Genomic DNA, 19,583 nt, shown 5'->3' with positions numbered 1-19,583 from the left:
CAAGTCAATTCAAGTAGGCCTTATTGATCGGGAGTCAATGGGATTAGTAATTGCCACTTCATCATCAAATCAAAATTAAAAATGTTAATGAACTCACCATTAATCGCCATTAAGCTCCATTGAGTGTAAACAATGAATTTCAACAATGCCGTTTCAGAAAATTGATAGTCATGATGAAAAGAAGAAGACAGAATTGTTGAGTGGAAACGTGAACGTCGTGTTCTCCAGATCAATTGTATAGTGATGATGGTGGAACTGATGCGGTTGCATAGCACCAACCAGTACTTCCCTAATGATTTCCTTGCGGAAGAAATTATGGCATGGTGGAAAACGATGCCACCCTAACAATCCAAGAGTTCAAATTCAACTTGAATAAAAGCATGATAATTTAGAGGAGAAAGGATCCAAGAACATCACGAAACAGGGGATTGTTCTGTTTTGTTATGTAACAATCTCAACAGCTAAGAGGTTAGATCGTAGGGTCTAATTTCAAATGCAAGACTCTATTGACTCTCATCATTATAGTAATAAAACCATGTACATTTTTATTAAATTAAGAGGAAACACAAAATTAAACAAGAAAATCTTCAAGAGTTCAGAAATAAATCTAACTTCGTCGAACAGACTGTGAGCAAACCCAGATTCGGTGGAAGATAGAAATATGAAGAGAGAGCAGAAATTGATGGTCTCTTCTGCTTTTAATGGCCTACTAGTTTTGCATATAAGGTTCGGCCATCTAAGCTTCTCATTGGGTTTTAATTTCCTGAGTTAATTTCATCATGGCTGGACTTGAATATCTCCATATATACACTTAAGGCTGGGTGAGCTTGTCTCTTTAGCAGGCCTTCTTAGGCTTTTGTTCTTTCAAACAATGTCAGCTCTAAGCCCATTATTTTACAGAAAATGTAAAATACACTTGTCATGGCTGATTGAAATCGTGGAAGAAAAAACTAGAGGAAAGATAACCGATTGACCCCCAACGAAGACCAATGCAGAGGAATTTCAAAGGGGAAAAACGATGGCGGGTTTATGATGCAGTTCATCTAAAGATAAACCTAACCTGAATTAATTGTTCGGTCTCCTTCAAAGCGAAATAACTTTGCCAGGTTTCCTCCCAGTGACATTACATTATTAAAGTTAAAAGCGCTGAAGCACAATTCAAAGACAATAAGTAGTATTAAACTTAACAAGCTAGTTCAATGGAGGAGAATGGTGTGCTGAAACTCTATGATTTTCAAAAAAATTGAAGCATATCAGATCCATGCTGCTGCATTCGCAAGAAAGGAGCACCCATCAACCACCAGAGCACTCTACGTAAACTGATATCTTTAGAAAATTCAAAGGCATGAATGAAAAAGAAAAGCGAGGAATATCTAAGTCAACTCTTAATTTGTAACAGCCCACAACTTCATGTTTGGTGTATACTGTAAACCATGCTCTCCACATAATCACGAGCTTCATCTGCAAAAAACCATTTTCACTTCTTGGGACAAGGGATCAAACAAATATAAACCTGTTGTTGGATTACATTCATAATTTATATCAAGCCCTAGCTGCTGCTCGAAGGTAAGAATTGGCTGGTTGCTCAGCACAACATAACTGATACAAACAATTACTGATACAAGCACAAGGACAAACACAAGTCACATCAAAAAACAGAAAGGCTAAGCAACAAGAACACTTCTCACATGCAAATTGCTAAACATGTAGTTAGCAACCATTGATTTGGAATGCGACTGCTTCTCCACATAGGATTACAACAAATTCAGAAAGCAGCCCACACGCTCCTGATAAGATCCAATCACCTTCTGAATCTGGACAACTTGGAAAAGTTTATAGCCAAAAAGCAGCAGCAAGTTTCAATGCATTCTTCAATGAAGTAAAACCATCTGCGTCGCCAATGCGGATATATGCACAGTACTGCTGCAATTGTCAACACCACAGTTATGTAACACCCACCAAAGCTGGCATAGAAACTGTCCATGTCTATGAAGCCACCATCTCCATTGAAATCGTTAGGCACTCTCGCGGATGATGATTCTGTTTTATTGAAATCGTTAGGCACTCTCGCGGATGGTGATTCTGTTTTGTCGCAACTGTTTTGCAATGGAGGTCCACAAAGAAGAGGATTCCCTTTATAACTGCTCTCATCAAAGGTAGCAAATTGATTTTTCATCTCCGGTGTTCTTCCTGATAAATTATTGTACGACACATTGAAAACTGCTATAAAGGTCAGTTCAAGGAGTTGTGCAGGAATTCTCCCATTCAAGTTGTTGTGAGAAAGATCCAAGCTCTCTATCTGCTTCAAGTTGGAGAAGGATGAAGGGATCAATCCAGTGAGATTATTTTGTGACAGATTTAGAGAATATATCCCACTTAAGTTTCCCCATTCTGTCGGGATTTCTCCAGTGAATCTGTTACAAGAAAGATCCATAACAGACATGTAACGAAGGATATCGCCTTCGTAAGTGTAGAAATTTTTCTTTGATGTAAGCTCTACAGATATTTTTACACTGATCTCTGGCGACAAAGATCTGATATCAAGATAAAAAGCCACGTTCCCAAAAATATCTTTCCGGATTCCATCATCTTCTGTCATCGTAAAAGTGTTAACCCAAGTTTTTTCATCTGATGCCGTAAAATTTAAATTGCTCAAACATGAGGGTAACAGACCAGAAAAATTATTTTCTGAAAGATCCAATATGCTTAATTTCCTTAACAAGCATAACTGATGAGGAAGTTTCCCATTGAATTGATTAGATTTGAGAACAAAAATGCTCAATTCCGAAAGGCTATCAATCCAATTTGGAATGGGCCCAGTTAAGTTGTTATCGCCGAGATCTAATGTCACCAACGAAGAGAGATTATAAAAATCATATGGCAGTGGACCGCTCAATTGATTCCTGTAAAGGTGGACATACCGTAAATCTGATGCATGGAAGCCCAATGGCAAAGACCCAGACAGATTGTTTTCAGAAAGATCTAAAAATTCAAGCCCAGAAGAATTGAAATATTCTATTGGAATGGTACCTTCAAAATGATTTCTGGACAAGTCAATTCCCTGCGAGGATATTGAAGAGTTCCCAATTCCCCTTGGAAGCATGCCGTACAAACGATTGTTACTGATATCAAACCACAAAAATGATGATGCAAGAGAAAAGGTACTCGATACTTGTCCTGCAAATATGTTTCCATCGAGAAAGAGGTAACGTAGGTCAGTCATGTTGAGCACAGAGAGTGGTAATCGCTCTTTGAAATTGTTATTGGACAGCTTTAAAAACCACAACGAGGTTGGCAAATTATGCTCAAGCAGTTCACAGGACATGTGATTGTTGGAAAGATCCAAGTATGCAAGAGAGCTCATATTCCCAAAACAAGGAGGAATACAACCTGTGAGGCTGTTGTTAGCCATCATGAAGTTCTTCAAACTTGGAAAAATCGAACATATGTTCCTTGCAATTTGACCATGTATGTTGTTGCCAGACATATCTACTGTCTGAAGGTTGGGTGTTGGATGTTGTGGCAGTTGTAAGGGACTACCTGTAAATAAGGTGTCTCTCAAATATAATCGATTTAACTTTCTATTATTCTCAAACAGCCAAGATGGGAAAGGTTCTCCAACGAATTTATTGTGGGATAGATCAACAAACATCAAATCATGTTGGCTCTGGAGGAAGTTTGGAAATCCAGCTTTGAGTGGTTTTGGAGTACAGTTTGAAGCACTAAAAGCACGAAGCTGGAACTTTGGAACTAAAGGCTGAAAACTGGGTGCAACTATTAGCTCATTGTTATCGCATGCAAAGAACTTGAGGTTGGAGAGGTTCATAAATGAACCAAATGATAGTGGAACTTGAAAGTAGTTATTTGAAACTTCGAGGTATTGAAGCTGCGTAAGATGGGAAAGGTGACTAAAGGCAATATTTCCCTCCAATTGGTTGTAGGATACATCCAAGACTTGTAGAGATGATAGATTTCCCAAACAAGGAGGGAGTACGCCCTTTAGATTGTTTCCGGAGAGACATAGCTGTTCAAGATTCTTCAGCTCACACCAGCCTGTAGAATATATCCATATGTTCATTGTTAAGGGAATAGGAATATATCAATTATGTAATTGCTAAGTACGGTTTTAAAGTTTTAGTTGATTTTTGTTTCATTAGCTAGGTCGGTTTTAGATTATATTTAAACAACTTTGTTTTTATATATATATATATATATTAGAGATTGGTTATTTAGATTATTGTTATCCATAATTTTTTTAATTCAAAGTTTTCTAGGAACGAGAAATTTTAGAAATTGAGAAACCCTAGATTTTATCATTTGCTAAATGTAGCGTAAAGTTAGGAGTAAGCCTTTAATTCACACCAACCTGTACAATTTTATCTCTAAATAAACAAAATATTGAAGTAAAGGTACGATGAAAATAGTGGTAGCCATTCCTTTCAATATTGACTTAAATTAGTACCCCTGAGAGAAAGGGTCTTGAGGGATGGTTTTTATGCCTTAATTAAGATTGCGTTTTTGGTCAAGAAGGATAGAGTGGAAGTATTCATTTTGTGTATTGTAATGTAATCTTCTGTTAAGCAGAAGGAAAACAGAGAAGAACAGAGAAGTGAGAGGAATGATTCTGTTATTTCTTGTGTGACTCTTACTAATCCTCCTACCATTATATACTTCCCCACATGCATTACACGATTTATTCTATTGTTAACTAACTCTAACCGTTTCTTGACAACTTCTAACACGTGTCCATGTATCTGCCAGCTACCCTTAATTTAAGACTGAGAAATTTTAGAGATTGAGAAACTCTAGATTTTATCCTTTTCTATACGTAACATTAGGAGTAAACTTCTAGTGAACAATTGTTATTTGGATTTCAATACTCTTATAATTGTTCATTTGTAGAATTACCTTGAGCAGGTAGGGTGCTATTGAAGTCAACTCCGGCCAAGGATAGGACTTTAAGAGTAGACAAAGGTCCAATGCTCCTAAGAAAGCTTGCTGGGAGTGAAGAATTATCAAGGAACACTTTTTCAAGGCATGGCAACGCTCCCAATGACTCTATAAAAATGCTTTCCTTGAAGTCAGTGTATTCTAGATTCAACGTTTCTAATTTCCTTAAACCTGTGATAGAGAGAACAATCAATAATAATGATTTACAATATTTAAATAATTTATAATGTTACAAGACATAGCTTAAGTTTTAAAATTAAAATAATTTTTTATATAATATTAAAATTTTAATAATTAAATATTCATGAGAATCATATCACCTTCATTTATTTTAAAAATTAAAAAAAAATACAACAAAAGTTAATGGTGTGTATATATAAGTTTCAAACTCAAAATTATTTCACTTACGTTAAAAAATTAAGGCTTCATCCAAACAACTTAATGGTTAATACACATCTAATTATTAAACAAGCTTACTAAAGAATAAATCAAGCCTCACTAAGGAATGTCATCCGAGGGAGGAATGATTTATAACTTTACCATTGAGACCAGTTGATCCTGTGAACCTATTGCTTGATAGATATAGAGATTTGAGAGTTGAAAATCCATCGAGGCATGATAAAATGCTGTCGTTTAATTTATTGTAACTCAGAGCAAGTTCCTTCAAATTCCTCAACCCTGAAGCTAGCACTTGAAAACCTAAAAGAAGATTGTCAAAAGCAAAACAATTAACACACACACACACACATATATATATATATATATATATATATATATATATATATCAACCATCCCAATATCCATATAAATTCAATGAAATATAAATTTGTGTGTTAATTTTTTGACATTATATCAATATTTTAATAACCAAATATTCATGAATTCTAACATATCACCTCCATTCCTTTAATAAAATTTTAAAAATTAAACAAAAGTTAATGGTCAATACACATCTATTTATCAAACAAGTTTACTAAAGAATAAATTAAACCTCACTAGGAAACATCATTCGAGGTGGGAATGATTTACAACTTTACCATTGAAACCAGTTGATTCTGAATTGAGAGTTGAAAATCCACTAAAAAATGATAAAATGCTATCATTAAATTTACTGTAACTCAGATAAAGTTCCTTTAAATTCCTCAACCCTGAAGTTAGGACTTGAAAACCTGAACGAAGATTGTCAGAAGCTACTGATTTATATATCAACCATTCCGACATCCATAAAGATTCAATGTAAAGTTACTTGAAATATAATTAACTTTATGTGTTAACTAAAAGAAAATTGAAAGCATAGAACCTTGGTTCTTTAAGCCACCAACTAATTGGTTGACGCTTAAGTCGAGAATCTCCAGTTCTATGAAAGGCAGAAACAAAGACGCATTGAGATCCAAGTCTTCGACTGCTTTGAGACCATCATAATTTACTGAAGAAAGTTGTAGTTCGATCACTCGGTTTGTGGTGTTGTCACACACAACCCTATGCGGATCCCAGTTACAGCAATTAAAATCCTCCTTATCCCAACCTTCTAGATATTTGGACCCAGGTGCACCTGCATGATTGAACCAAGCTTTTATCTCTAAGAGACTAATTCTCTCTTCGTCCAAACAACAATGGCTCCGGTCGTTGAGGAAGGCCAGTGCCATGAGCAGCATCCACACCCACATTTGCCTCATCTTCATAACGCTCCACTTGACCACATACAAAAGCAAGCAAACTGTCTCTTATATACTATTTATTTTGTCCTCTTCATGCATTTGATCGGACAGTGACAATTATCTGTATCATTGAATTTTCTATGCTGAATTAATTATCCAAGGGAGACTTGGGCTGCGTTGAATGATCAGAGAGTCTTCACGGCACAGATCGCTCGGTTTGTGGTGTTGGATTAAAGGATATTCCAACTTCTTGTTTACTGCTTTACTTTTCTTCATAGACTTTGGGAAGTCAGGTGCTGTCTATGAACTATTGATTTGATCTTATGAAATACATGGCAGAAGAGATTAGAAAATGATTTATATTATCAATAATTTCTTCTTAGTACTGCACCTACTGATTTTTATTTCTTTTGAAATATTTAGAATATCTCTTTTGAAATATCAATATCGGCTACCCCCACTTCCTTCATTTTTGTTAACGGAGTGAAATGATTTCCGACGCAGCTATTAATTTCATCAGCCACTTTCACTTGTTTTTATTCACAGACTTGGGAAGTCAAGATTCATAGATAATTTGATCGAAGAAAGGAAAAAATGAAAAAAAAAAAAAAAAAAAAAAAACATTATCAGTGGCTTACAAAAAATAAATAAATAAAACCATCAATTACGAGCTTCATAAGATAATTTTAGCTTAAAAAAACTAAAATCGATAATGTTTTCTTTTCCTTTGGTATCCGTTTAATCAATCTTCTGGTTTGATCCTTGATAGAGCTGTGTATTGATGCTTGTCGATTAGCCACAATAATGTTAAATTTACAAGGACAGATCCAAGAAAAGCAATGCAGGCCTGTTTAATCTCTGGTTGTCTTTTTTCTTATTTATGAGAATCCAATAGAGGCATCAAGTCTAGGGCTCCACAATGTCTGCCACTAGTCAATTTCCTCCAACTTGTTGCGTAAATTACTTTGCTTTCTCTTCATATATAGACATGGAAAGTCATCTGTTCTGAACAATTGATTTGATCTCGTGGAATACAAAAATTTCTTCCTCAACTCTTTTCATGGAATGAAGTGATTTCCCCGTAGCTTCTCCGTAGACTTGTGAAGTCGGTCAAGATTCCCAATATATTATCAACATCATCAATTTAAGAAAGAAATATATGTTAGGCTGATTTACTTCCATATTAATTATTGTTTGAATATTCTTAATCTGAATGATATTAGTCCATTCAAAACAAATTCATTTTCTTTTTTATAAATATATTTATATAACTACCAAAGAAGAAAATGCATTGATTAAAATATTATTAATGTGTTTGAATGAAGAAAGTTAGAGCAGAGATGACCAACATAAACACCGTGTGGGCCAATAAAATTGAAAACAAAAGGCAATATCAATGGCTTGCAAAAAAAAAAAAAAAGTTTTATGTTAAATTTATCTATATGTTAAATTACTTGATTAACTAAACTTAATCATTTAATATTGAATTATTTGATGAAAACATTATCTAAAATATAATTAATTGACATATTTAAAGTCAAATAAAAAACAAACCCCACTTATTTTTAATATTAAAAATTATTTTTTAATATAAACTCTTTAACATGAAAATTTAATAAAATTAAAATAAATTGTGATTACTGTTTGAGCAATTGATTTGATCTTGGACCCCACAATTATTTTTTGTTAGTCTATTAATGTTTTTCTTCAAGCTTGTGGAATGGGGTGTTCCTCCAAATTGTGTAAGCTACTTTGCTTTTTTTTTTTTTTTTTTTTTAGACTTGGGAAGTCATTTGTTTGAGCATTTGATTTTCTGACAAGTCTCTTAACGCATTTATATTAGTATTTGGTTATATATTGAAAAATATATAAATTGTAGGCCCTATCATTTATATAAGGTAGTACTCGATTATGAAAAAGCAATTCTTTTATTGCTTTTTTGCAAGTTTAATCATTGGTTGAATTTTTTTATATGGCCGGCAGAGTGAATTCTTAAAAAAAAAATAAGCATGTTTATTAATTGGGAATGGAAATTATTTTTTCAATTCTTAAATTTTTTTAAAAAATTCAAGAGCACTAAAATAGTTTTTTTAAGAAACTTGTTTTTTCTTCTTCCACTAGCACTTGTTTTTTCTTCTTCGTAGACATGTGAAGTCAAGATTCCCAATTATCCACTACATCAATCTCTATCCCATCAAAATGAATTTGGTCCAAGAAAAAAATATCTGATATATGTGATTTACTCCTGGTTTTATAAATTAATTAGAAAGTGTAAATTATCTGTATCATTGAATATATACAATTTTGTCCTCTTCATGCATTTGATCGTTTGTCCTCTTCATGCATTTTGTATCATTGAATTTGCTATGTTGAATTAATTATCCAAGGGAGACTTGGGCTGCATTGAATGGGAGAGTCTTCACGGACAGTGCTAGCCAGGGCCCCGCACCACGACACAGATCGCTCGGTTTGTGGTGTTGGATTAAAGGATATTATTTCCAACTTCTTGTTTACTGCTTTGCTTTTCTTCATAGACTTGGGAAGTCAGGTGCTGTTTATGAACAATTGATTTGATCTTATGAAATACATGGCAGAAGAGATTAGAAAATGATTTCTATTATCAATAATTTCTTCTTACTGCACCTACTGATTTTTATTTCTTGTGAAATATTTAGAATATCTCTTTTGAAATATCAATATCGCCTACCCCCACTTCCTTCATTTTTGTTAACGGAGTGAAATGAATTCCGACGCAGCTACTAATTTCATCAGTCACTTTCACTTGTTTTTATTCATAGACTTGGGAAGTCAAGATTCCCATAATCAAAATGAATTTGATCGAAGAAAGGAAAAAATTAAAAAAAAAAAAAAAAAAAAAAAAAAACATTATCAGTGGCTTACAAAAAATAAATAAATAAAACCATCAATTACGAGCTTCATAGGAGAATTTTAGCTATTTTGTCTTAAACTCAACAAAATAATTTTTAGGAAGTGTGTTTGGGAACGGTGCAAACCGCATTCCCACCAAATTTTAAATTTTTTTTTGTTAAAATTTAATGCAGTTTGTATTTTTTGGATTGTTTTGATGTGCTGATGTCAAAAATAATTTTTAAAAAATAATAAAATATCATTAACATGTATTTTAATACAAAAAATTATTTTAAAAATTACTATTAGCATACTGCCGGTTAATCTTCAACTGATCAACCGATGATCATAAATGATGCCAAAATTGTAGTCAAAGAGACTTGGAACTCCCTGCTGATGGGCTGTTTATTCTGCCAAAATTGCATGGGCTGTTTTACAGCCTTCGTAATGGGCTTGGCTGCTTTGGGTAATTAAAAAAACCCAAATCGATAATGTTTTTTTTTTCCCCTTTGGTATCCGTTTAATCAATCTTCTGGTTTGATCCTTGATAGTGCTGTGTATTGATGCTTGTCGATTAGCCACAATAATGTTAAATTTACAAGGATAGATCCAAGAAAAGCAATGCAGGCCTGTATTGGTCTCTGGGAGTTCAAAATAAGACACCCCTGATAAAGGCTGCAACTATTGCTTGAACCCCTGTAAAGGGGCCTTGACACATGCGGTCCACTGAAGAAGTACAGCACCGTTCTTTATTTAATTCTTATGGTTTAAATCTACTAATAACTTAGTCATTTTGCATGCTATTTTCCACTTGTTTTGTAAAATAGAGAAAAGAACTGTTAAGCCTGCTGGATATTTCGCATAATAAGCTCTCCGGTCCTTTATCCTCTTGTTTGTCCAATTTAACTTTCATGGCAAACGCTGCAAAATGCTATGTATCCTTTACCTGGCCTAGTATTCAATATTTTGATCAGTCAAATCTTGTACTCATGGGTTTGCCTCAAGTAGGCGATTCTTATCGTGAAAGTAAGTACACAAACAACATTGCAGATTAATCTGTCGAGTTCTCAACAAAAAGACAGTCTTACTCCTATCGAGATGATCGTCTTCCTTTCATGTCTGGTATTGATTTTTCCTGACTTCATAAGAATATTTTTCTCCCATTTTCTTTGCTCCATGAACTGAATATATATTGCAACATAATTGTGGTGTTGTCAATCACAGCAATTATGCACATAAATCCTTACTGGCGCCGCAGGTGGTTTCACTTCATTGAAGAATCGCAACTATTATGCTGCTGTTTTCTAGTGGTTAGTTTCCGTAAGCTGTCCTGCATCATGTCATCGGACCTCTGTACAATCATTCAGTTAGATGACACATTTAAAAATTTTAAAAACTAATATTACTATAACTATGAAGAACACCTAAAATATTTAATTTTATTCTTCCAAGTCTCTGCTAAACTAATTATACACAATTGTGGTACTAGCAATTGCGGCAGTTTAAACCATAGTTTTGAAACCCGACCCGGTCATTGACCCGGTCAAGTGATCGGGTCACGGGTCAGATGGGTTGACCCGGGTTAACCGGGGTCAACCCAAAAACACTATTCGAAATAAACATAATAATGATGAGAAAACTTGTCAATCATTCAAATAACTCTAAACAAGAATCAAAACAAACCATAAGTCCATCACTTCACATATTGTGTTTATGCAAGAAACATAATAATGATTATAACCCATAACAGAGAAGTAGTTAGCGCTCAAAGTTACCATGGCAGCAACTAGGGATATCTAACAGGCTCCAACAATTCGAAATGCTAGTTTTTCGTTTGATTCAAACAGCTAAAATGTCAAGAGATACAAATCAAGCAACTCTCAATTCAATTATACTATTTTATACGGGATTGATGGCCTACAAGACTTGTATTATCTTGGAGACTTCCAAGCAATCGAGACCACCAAGTACTGGTAGCCGCAGCAAGCCCAGTGTTGTTATACAGGAGGATCTTCAACCACAGCATCTTCTGATGCTGATTCTGACTTTTCATCAAGACAGATCCTTTTCTCGGATGTTTGTTTTTCAAAATTATCACTGTCAGCTGCTTTATGCTTTGATGAAGGCAGGGGTGATGACAACTCAGTTTTAGCCTCAGCAACAGCTGACGGGGAAGACAAGAGCTTAGCTTTTGCTATCTGCTAATGCATAGAAGAAAGACAAGAGCGAGAGGGGGAGAGAGAGAGACTCGAGGGGGAGAGAGAACTTGAATCCGGTTGAAAACTTGAACCTTGCAACTGAAATTGATGCCAAAAATAAAAAAGGGGCCAAGAATAAACAAAACAGAGAGTGAAAGAAGGAGATTCAAACCTTTTTCGCTGAGATCAATGGTTAATTGCTTCGTTCTTCTTCCTTTTCAGTTCTTTGTTCTTCTTCAAATACAGAGTAATCTATTGTTAAGTGCTTCGTTCTTCTTCAAAATCATTTGTCTTCAGATGTCATTAAACGACGTCGTTTAATGACAGGGAAAATAATAAAAAAATTGACCGGGTCTCACCCGGGTCTGGCCGGGTGGACCGGGTCCCGGGTCGACCCTCCGGGTCGACCGGGTCTGGCCGGGCCAATTCCCAAACGGGTTTTGGCCTTCACCCGGACCGGTCCCATGCCCAGGTCGGCCGGGTCCCGGGTCGACCCGCCGGGCCGGGCCGGGTTTTAAAACTATGGTTTAAACCCATATTGGCGACATAGGTGGTTTTACTTCATTGAAGAGTGCATGGAGACTTGCTACTACTTTGAATTGCATACATTTCATAAGCTATCCTCCTTCATAAGCCATAGGGTCTGACGCGTGCCTTTTGTTTTTTCATATTTTTTAGTTTGAACTAATAAAACCTTTACTTTTTTTCAAGCTTCAGTTCATTTTATTGCAGTTTCTCAAATGAATTCTACAAATTCAAGATATATATGCATCCTTAACGCCATATTAAAGAGAATATATAGATAGAAGAAGAGGAGCTTTACGTGATATGGATAGCGTGATGCTCCTAAGCCTAGAACCACCTAAAACTTAATATTATGATGAATAATTCAGCAAAACTTAATTCAATTTCAACTTCCATTCTCATCATTAGTACAAAATGCAGAGTCAGATTGAAAGGAAATTGATTGGAACATGAAATTCAGGTAACAATACTTCTAGCCATAGTTTTAAGACCTGGCTCGGTGGTCGGCCCGGTCCAAAATCCGGATTCCGGGTTTTGACCGGGTCTTGACGGGGTCGGCCGGGTCAATTTTATTTTTTTTAGTGAAAGAAAAACAAAAAAAAATAAAAATCAACGGGTTTGAAACCGGGTTTTGCCGGGTTAACCGCGTCGCCGGGTCACACCGGGTTTTTCCTTCCTTCATTTTTTCTTCAACCCGGCCCGGTTCCGGCCCCGGGACGGCCGGGTCCCGGGTCGACCCACCGGGCCAGGCCGGGTTTCAAGTCTATGATTCTAGCAGAGCTTCCTCCTTACCCTCTCCCTATTGTATCTTCTTCAAGTGGAACTCTTAGCTTTTTGCCCTCCAAGATATATGTTCTCATCTTTCTCCAGTACTCTCTGGTAACTAGGAGAGCAGCCGCCTTGTACATTCCCTTATTTTTTTATTATTCAAAACGTTACAGAGAAGTTCTCTTATAAAGAAATTCTTTTCAAGATAACCATTTAGATAAGTAACGTTAATCCCATATATATCAAGATATATACAAATTATAAAATATTAAAATATAATTTTTATTTTAGATTTTACAAGTTAATATTAATTTCTAAACTGTACAGCTCACGCTAACACTCTCATTTTCCATCCAGCATAAGCAGTCACAACTTACCTCAACGGAAAACTTTGTAGCCAACTTCAACCAATATTTAAAAGGAATTTTGTCCTTTGTTTGATAAGCAAAATCAACAGAACCTGTCTTTGACTTTCTAGCTCATATATAGCAGTAGCCATTTTAAGGAGCAGAAACAAACACTGTAGAGATTTATCATCACGAAAATCTAGTTGATTTATTATCACGAAAATCGAAAATCTAGTTGATTTATCATTACGAAAATCTAGTTAAAACAAATTATTATGAAATCAAATTGAGGATGAAAGGTTGATTTTTAGATCAAGAATAGCATGTATTAAAAAGATAATAAATAAAATTAGAGTAATAACATTGATACAAATCATTAAATTTCATTTGCAATTTCCTCTCGATTTTCCGTAGTTCTGTAGAGACAAAGATTAGTTGGTCCTTACGGGAATTTTTCTTCCTTAATTTCACTCCCATTTCCCAAACGATGGAATTCATACAACCTTTCGATTTTATTTCCACGTAAAATCCATTCTTCTCTATCAAACAGAACATAATAATGGGCCATATTTTAATTTAAATATATTTTTCCTAATATTTAAAGTTTTTTTACTGGGAAAATATCATGGGGATTTGAGAGAAAAGACAATAGATAAGAAAGGACATGAAAAAAAGTGAGAGAAAATGATGGTGGGTCTTCATTCTTCAAGGACCGTATTGGAACTCTTTGGAGGCATGCGTGAGAGGTGAAATGGGAAAGTATAGGGAATAAAGTGTAATGTCATTGAATATATAGGGCTTAAAATGCAATTTACCCTTAATTTTTTCATGGATGACGCAGTCACAAGGAGAGGATAGATGTCATTTCTGAAATGATAAGACAGGCAGTGACAATAAGTAAAATTTCGTAAATCATCATCAATCATAAATCATGACGTGGGGACAGATCAGACGGTTGATTGTGACTCTTTTTACCCTCTCTTTCTCCCAGTGGGGGGTTTTAGGACAGTATCGCGCGAGATGCGCGGGCGCTGTGCTCTTACATTTCCAAGGTGTACAGTGGGATCCATGTCTTTATTAAACCAATTAAAATCTTGTACTCCTTGGGACCCACTGGGATTCTAGTTTTTTTTTTTTTTTTGAAAACATTTTATAAAAGTCCTCAAACTTCGAGTCTCATCTCTATCGTAGCAATATTATAATTTTTATTCATTTTCAGTTAACAAAAAGTTTATGTAATCACTTGAAGTTTATATGGTTTTTTTTTTTTATAAAAAACCAATGAATTCTCTAAAAATCTCATTTTAAATCGCTTGAAACTAATTTCATAAAGAAACACAAAGATTTTACATTTAAATAATTTATATAATTTGTTTAATTACATAAACAAATTATATGATAAGATGAAGAGATATCACATAATTGTTTGATTTTATAACCCTTTAAAACAAACTCATCAAAATATTTAATCCAAATTCTGAATAAGTAACCATATCTAATGTAGATAGTTTTAAATAATCTGATAATTATTAATAGTCAATTGTAGATTTATCACAATTAGATCATAAATATATAACCCAATAAACTCATAATATGAACAAATATAACTGGGCTAACTTAAGAAAAAAAACACATTGGTGCAAATGACTAGTCTAACTATAAAAGTTTAAATTTTAATTTGACCTCATGGAAATCATTCTCAAATTTAATTAGGAGATTTTATGGTTTTATTCTATAAAGGGTATGTATAGGCTTGGAAGACGTTGTTTAAGCCAATTTCATTATTTTTTTTATCTTTTCACAATTCTAGTCTAATTTTGGATTTTATATTGTAAAAACCTATATCATATCAAGATTAAATTTCAGTAAAAAAAATATTAGAACTCTAGTTGTGGAGAGTTTTTTTATATATAGAATTACGTTTATAAAAAAAATATTAGTCTAACTTAAGTTTGGAATGAAAACTTAAGTGAAATTTAATAGTCTGCAACAACAATCCCTTACCGTCCACCATGAAATGATCAACAGATTTTTTTTAAGGACAATATAAATTCTAAAAGAGCGTAGACATGAATGACAGCCAAGAACCACCCAACAGCCATGCAGGGTCTAGTCTGCATGGCAATGGTCCACTCAATCGCTGAATCCACATGAACAGTCTAATGAACTGCTCAACATGCATTTGGTTCTGGTAATTCAATTATGCGAAGGGTGTAGGTCCGAATTCTTCAACTTAAACAAACATGTTTGCGTAATTAAGTGTTCAATCACGTACTAAATTTGCTATTGAAAACATTTAGAATTTATCAACAATTTAATTAAGCAGGTGTATACAAACTCCCAACATTTGTAGATATCATTGAATCATTAGTTAACACTAAGTACACTGAGATCGGATCAAAATGTGTCACTTAAGCTCTTAATATTACAGAAAACTTACAATTGCCCTGATGGTTAATTAGCACAAAAGACCGGCTTGGAGTTCAGACTAGCCAAATTGCCCAACTCTTTAAGCCTGAATTTTATCACCATCATAAAATGGGAAAATTAGTTTAGATATACAAGGCGAAATGGAATTAATTACCACACATTTTGAACTTCAGATTGGTCATGCATGACCACTTGCAGGTCCTCCTAGTGTTAGAACCACACCTTGAAGATCACTTCTTGGATTTGATTCTTTGGCTAATGATGGAGCAGCTCTGATTACCGGATATGTTCTGGTCACTTGAGTTTGTCGAGAACTATGACTGGATTCTTGTCCTGAGAATGTTGTAGGATGATGAGAAGGCTTCAAGGTATCAGTATGATTGGAGTTTGGAAATTGATGAACAATGGGGATTTGAGTTGCTGGTGATGCATGATTTTGAGCTAGAATTGCCCCTCTCGATACGAAACCAGGTGCCTGATAGATAAAATTAGGTTTCAATACGAGTTCGAAATATACTGCAAATGAGGGAAGTAATGAGGAGCTTACAGGTGAAAACAAGACCCCTCTGAAAATCTTCCCATTAACAGTTGCAGTCATTAAAAGGCCTGAGTCGAAGGCTCCGTCAACTTTACCTCGAACTTCAGCACCAACCTATGGAGAAAGAGAAGAAAGTGAAAAGCAAGTATTAGCAGAACAGGAAGAAAAACATTGACAAAAAAAATTGTAATTGACAAAGTTTTGCATTGCATATATCAACTTAATGATTTACCAGGTTTTGAGTACACCCTGGCTCCATGGGTCTATGTTCCACTGCTGGGAATGGTGTTCCTTGCCTGCCAAACCCAGCATGAACATATTGTTCTGCTCTTTTATTCTCTCTTGAAATTTGGAGCCTGTGCCGGGTTTTTTGGATCACAAGTCTAGGTAGTTTCTGATTACTTGCAACACTATCAGCCTGGTAATTTCTTGGAATTTTGTTTAACTGCCTAAAGAAATTAAGTCCTTTGCAAGATGTGAGGGAATCAACTGATTTCTGAACCGGAATCTGTTCTTGGTCGGACTGTGACGGAGATGAATGGTGAGAGGGTGAAAGAGAATGCTCTTCTTGTTCTAAATCAATCTCCCATGCCTTTGAATTTGTAGTTCTTATCTTCTTATGATGCATTGTATCTGAAAGGAACGTTGGAGTTAATCATGTTCGAAGCCTTCATCCGTGCTACTCAGGACAAGGTTTTTGTTATTAAAACTACCTGAACTGAACTGAAAAGGTTGCTTTGATTCTTCTGATTCATATGAGCCCTTCATGTCTATTTCATTGTTTCCCAGAAACACTGACTGCTTCACAGAAAACAATTAATAACCCTCCCAACTTGAACAGGCATATTTAACAGGAGCTCAAGTGTTTGCATTTTGAGAGTAAATAGTTTAGTTACCGAAATATCTTCTGCTCCTGGGAGAAATCTTCTCTTTTCTTGATTCCAATGTTGTCCAAAGATCTTGCACATGGAAATGTTGTATCGACCATTGGGATGTTCAGCTCCAAGTTGCAAGACCAACAACTGATTGAGAGGACGCTCATCCTCTCTGCACCTGCACATACACACACACACACACACACATACAAACATATAGAATTGAATTAGGAGATACATGAAGATTATGGGAGGCAGTGTTGACAACAGAAGCTGCAGATGCGAAACAAAAACTTTCAGTTACCCTCCATAGATGACAATATCCGAGTCGGTGACAACCGCAGTGTGAGAAAACCTCCCTTGAGGTTGCTGGCCAGATATATCAAGTTGAGTCCATGAACAAGTACTCACATCAAGCACCCAAACATCATTGTAGTAATGTTTGTCCCCAACACCTCCAATGACATAAAGCTGCAGTCCATGAAAAGCACATTAAATCTCTTTTCAAAAGCCAACAATTGATAAAGGAGCATCGAAGAATCAAAGCCTTCAAGCAAAAACAGGTGAGCATCAATAGCACAGACAACAGAATAGGGTATAACATTCCGAAGAAAAACTAGTCTAATTTTCAAATCTATTTTAGTGCCATGACTTGCCTTTGTTCCAATATTCACAGAAGCATGACCTGCTCGAACACCTGGCGAAGATCCTTGCACAACAAGCTGTTAAAAAATAAAAACCATTATCTTTGCTTCAATTCCACAAAATTCTAGAGTAAAATAGAGTAAGTGAAGCTAATGCCTTTGTCCAAGTCATTGTATCTGTATCAAGCACATCCACATCACCGTGATACCTATCTCCACGATCACCACCGTACACAAAAAGCTTGTTACCGATTTCAACCGCACTGTGACTATCCCTAGGAGCCGGAATACTGCCCTTAACCTCTGGAGAAGTCCATCTCATGGACTTGAGGTCTAAAACATGCAAATCATTTAAATAATTTGCTTCACCTTCTCCACTTCCCCCAAACACTATGATTCTATCATCACCAATCAAAGTTGCAGTGTGACTTTCACGAGGCGAAGGAGGAGTGCCTTTGCATTCAGGGCTTATCCACTCCTTGGTCCCAAGATCCAATATATGAAGATCATTCACCTTCTTAGAGCCATTAGTGCCCCCAAACACAATCATTTGACGCCCCACAAGAACAGCACTGTGGCTGTCTCTTGGACCAGGCCCTTGACCTGTGGTTGCCAGAGTGTTCCAAACCACTGTATCAAGATTTAGCATTAGAACATCACTGAAATCAAGACCCCCACAACATCCCTGAAATGATGAAACAAATATCACAATTCAGTGAAGAAATTGAAACTTAGTAAAAGCATAATCAATTTGCTAGCAGTTCACAAAGCAATTAGATATTTCTTTCAGAAAACACAGTTCTTAAATAGTTGACAGAGCCATATTTTACCAAGAAAGCAACAGCCACAGCTTTTAATAAACATATCTATATCTAGAAAGCAGGATATGTATAGTAATCATCTTCCTACCAAATACTAATTGCCACACTAAATAGAGAAACTTCAGACAACATTTTCAACAACGAGCAGAAAACAAAAAAATAGCAAAAAACTAAAATACACGAAGAAAGTATATGTCTTCTTTGCCTAATGTTGTACATAGAGGAACAAAGGGAAACAAGATTTACAACTACAAGTTTTGACAGAGAAAAAACTATAAATAGAGGCCACCAACACACAAAAAATTACATATAGTTGAACAAAGAGAAATTTCTCTATGCATTATGAAATATAGAGTTGATGTTGTTAGAAGATTATAGATACCCCAAAGACATAAACAACACCATGAGAGTAGCAAGCAGAGTGACCCCATCTTTCAGAAGGATTAAATCCTGAAACCTTAGGATAGAGCCACATTGCCATCTTCTTTGAAGCTTCACGTCCCAAAGACCCCATAACCAGTCTTCTCCCTTTTTTTCTCCTGAGCTGAAAGGCTTTATTTATTTCTAGTTCAACACATGGCTTGGTGATGATAAAGAAAGTTGAAGAGAGAAAAATAAAGGGAGTCAAAAGTGAACACGAACAAACCAAGTGATATATCAACTATCAGTGTCAATAGACATGAAAAGATGGGTAACTGTGGCAACCAACATCAACAGAAGGTAGTGGTGAAAGGAGCATTTTTTTTTTGCCATAAAAACCCTCTACCACTTTAAACAAATTTTCTTTAAATGTAAAGTATTTCTACACTTTATTAAACCATCAAATAACACAAGTGTATAGGCTTAAAGATTATATTTATATAATAAGACTACAAAAGTGATGTAAATCATGGAAACATGACTCTTGAGTGTATTTTTTTACGTTCTTAATGATTTTTTTATTTTTTGGTTTGTTTACTTT

At 35.2% G+C, this 19,583-nt stretch overlaps 2 protein-coding genes across 3 annotated transcripts; both read right to left on the bottom strand.

Moving 5' to 3' along the window:
- Window positions 1-1,462: 1,462 nt before the first annotated feature.
- On the bottom strand, window positions 1,463-6,909 carry LOC118034997 (cuscuta receptor 1). The gene is made up of 5 exons (XM_073409094.1): window positions 6,251-6,909; window positions 5,491-5,649; window positions 4,909-5,121; window positions 2,062-4,053; window positions 1,463-2,019 (listed from the first exon to the last, which is right to left on the bottom strand). The coding sequence occupies exons 1-5, from the start codon at window positions 6,630-6,632 to the stop codon at window positions 1,802-1,804; spliced, it is 2,964 nt and encodes a 987-aa protein (XP_073265195.1). The 5' UTR covers window positions 6,633-6,909; the 3' UTR covers window positions 1,463-1,801.
- Window positions 6,910-15,643: 8,734 nt separating this feature from the next.
- Window positions 15,644-19,445, bottom strand: LOC118035001 (uncharacterized). Of its 2 annotated transcripts, none has more exons than XM_035040482.2 (9): window positions 19,005-19,445; window positions 17,959-18,486; window positions 17,814-17,879; window positions 17,462-17,628; window positions 17,179-17,335; window positions 16,996-17,083; window positions 16,515-16,915; window positions 16,292-16,396; window positions 15,644-16,219 (listed from the first exon to the last, which is right to left on the bottom strand). In XM_035040482.2, exons 1-9 carry the CDS (start codon window positions 19,134-19,136, stop codon window positions 15,923-15,925), a joined length of 1,941 nt encoding a protein of 646 aa, XP_034896373.1. In that variant the 5' UTR covers window positions 19,137-19,445; the 3' UTR covers window positions 15,644-15,922. The 2 variants fall into 2 exon arrangements, with proteins under 2 accessions (XP_034896373.1, XP_034896375.1); XM_035040484.2 differs by having other exon boundaries at window positions 16,996-17,080; window positions 19,005-19,443.
- Between the last annotated feature and the right edge of the window lie 138 nt (window positions 19,446-19,583).

This window comes from Populus alba, chromosome 5 (genome assembly GCF_005239225.2).
Source record: "Populus alba chromosome 5, ASM523922v2, whole genome shotgun sequence".
NCBI lineage: Eukaryota > Viridiplantae > Streptophyta > Magnoliopsida > Malpighiales > Salicaceae > Populus > Populus alba.
This window is presented reverse-complemented; position numbering and strand designations above follow the sequence as displayed.

Bases quoted from the DNA above. Each gene is read 5' to 3' on its own strand.
- LOC118034997 (XM_073409094.1), bottom strand. From the start codon at position 6,632: ATGAAGATGAGGCAAATGTGGGTGTGGATGCTGCTCATGGCACTGGCC. The intron at 5,122-5,490 runs GTAAAGTTATAA...TCTCTATCACAG, and splicing joins AGGATCAACTGGTCTCAATG to GTTTAAGGAAATTAGAAACG. The intron at 2,020-2,061 runs CTAACGATTTCA...CCGCGAGAGTGC, and splicing joins ATCACCATCCGCGAGAGTGC to CTAACGATTTCAATGGAGAT.
- LOC118035001 (XM_035040482.2), bottom strand. From the start codon at position 19,136: ATGGGGTCTTTGGGACGTGAAGCTTCAAAGAAGATGGCAATGTGGCTC. The intron at 17,880-17,958 runs GCATTAGCTTCA...ATTTTTTAACAG, and splicing joins ATACAATGACTTGGACAAAG to CTTGTTGTGCAAGGATCTTC. The intron at 17,629-17,813 runs GCAAGTCATGGC...CATGGACTGCAG, and splicing joins CTGTGAATATTGGAACAAAG to CTTTATGTCATTGGAGGTGT.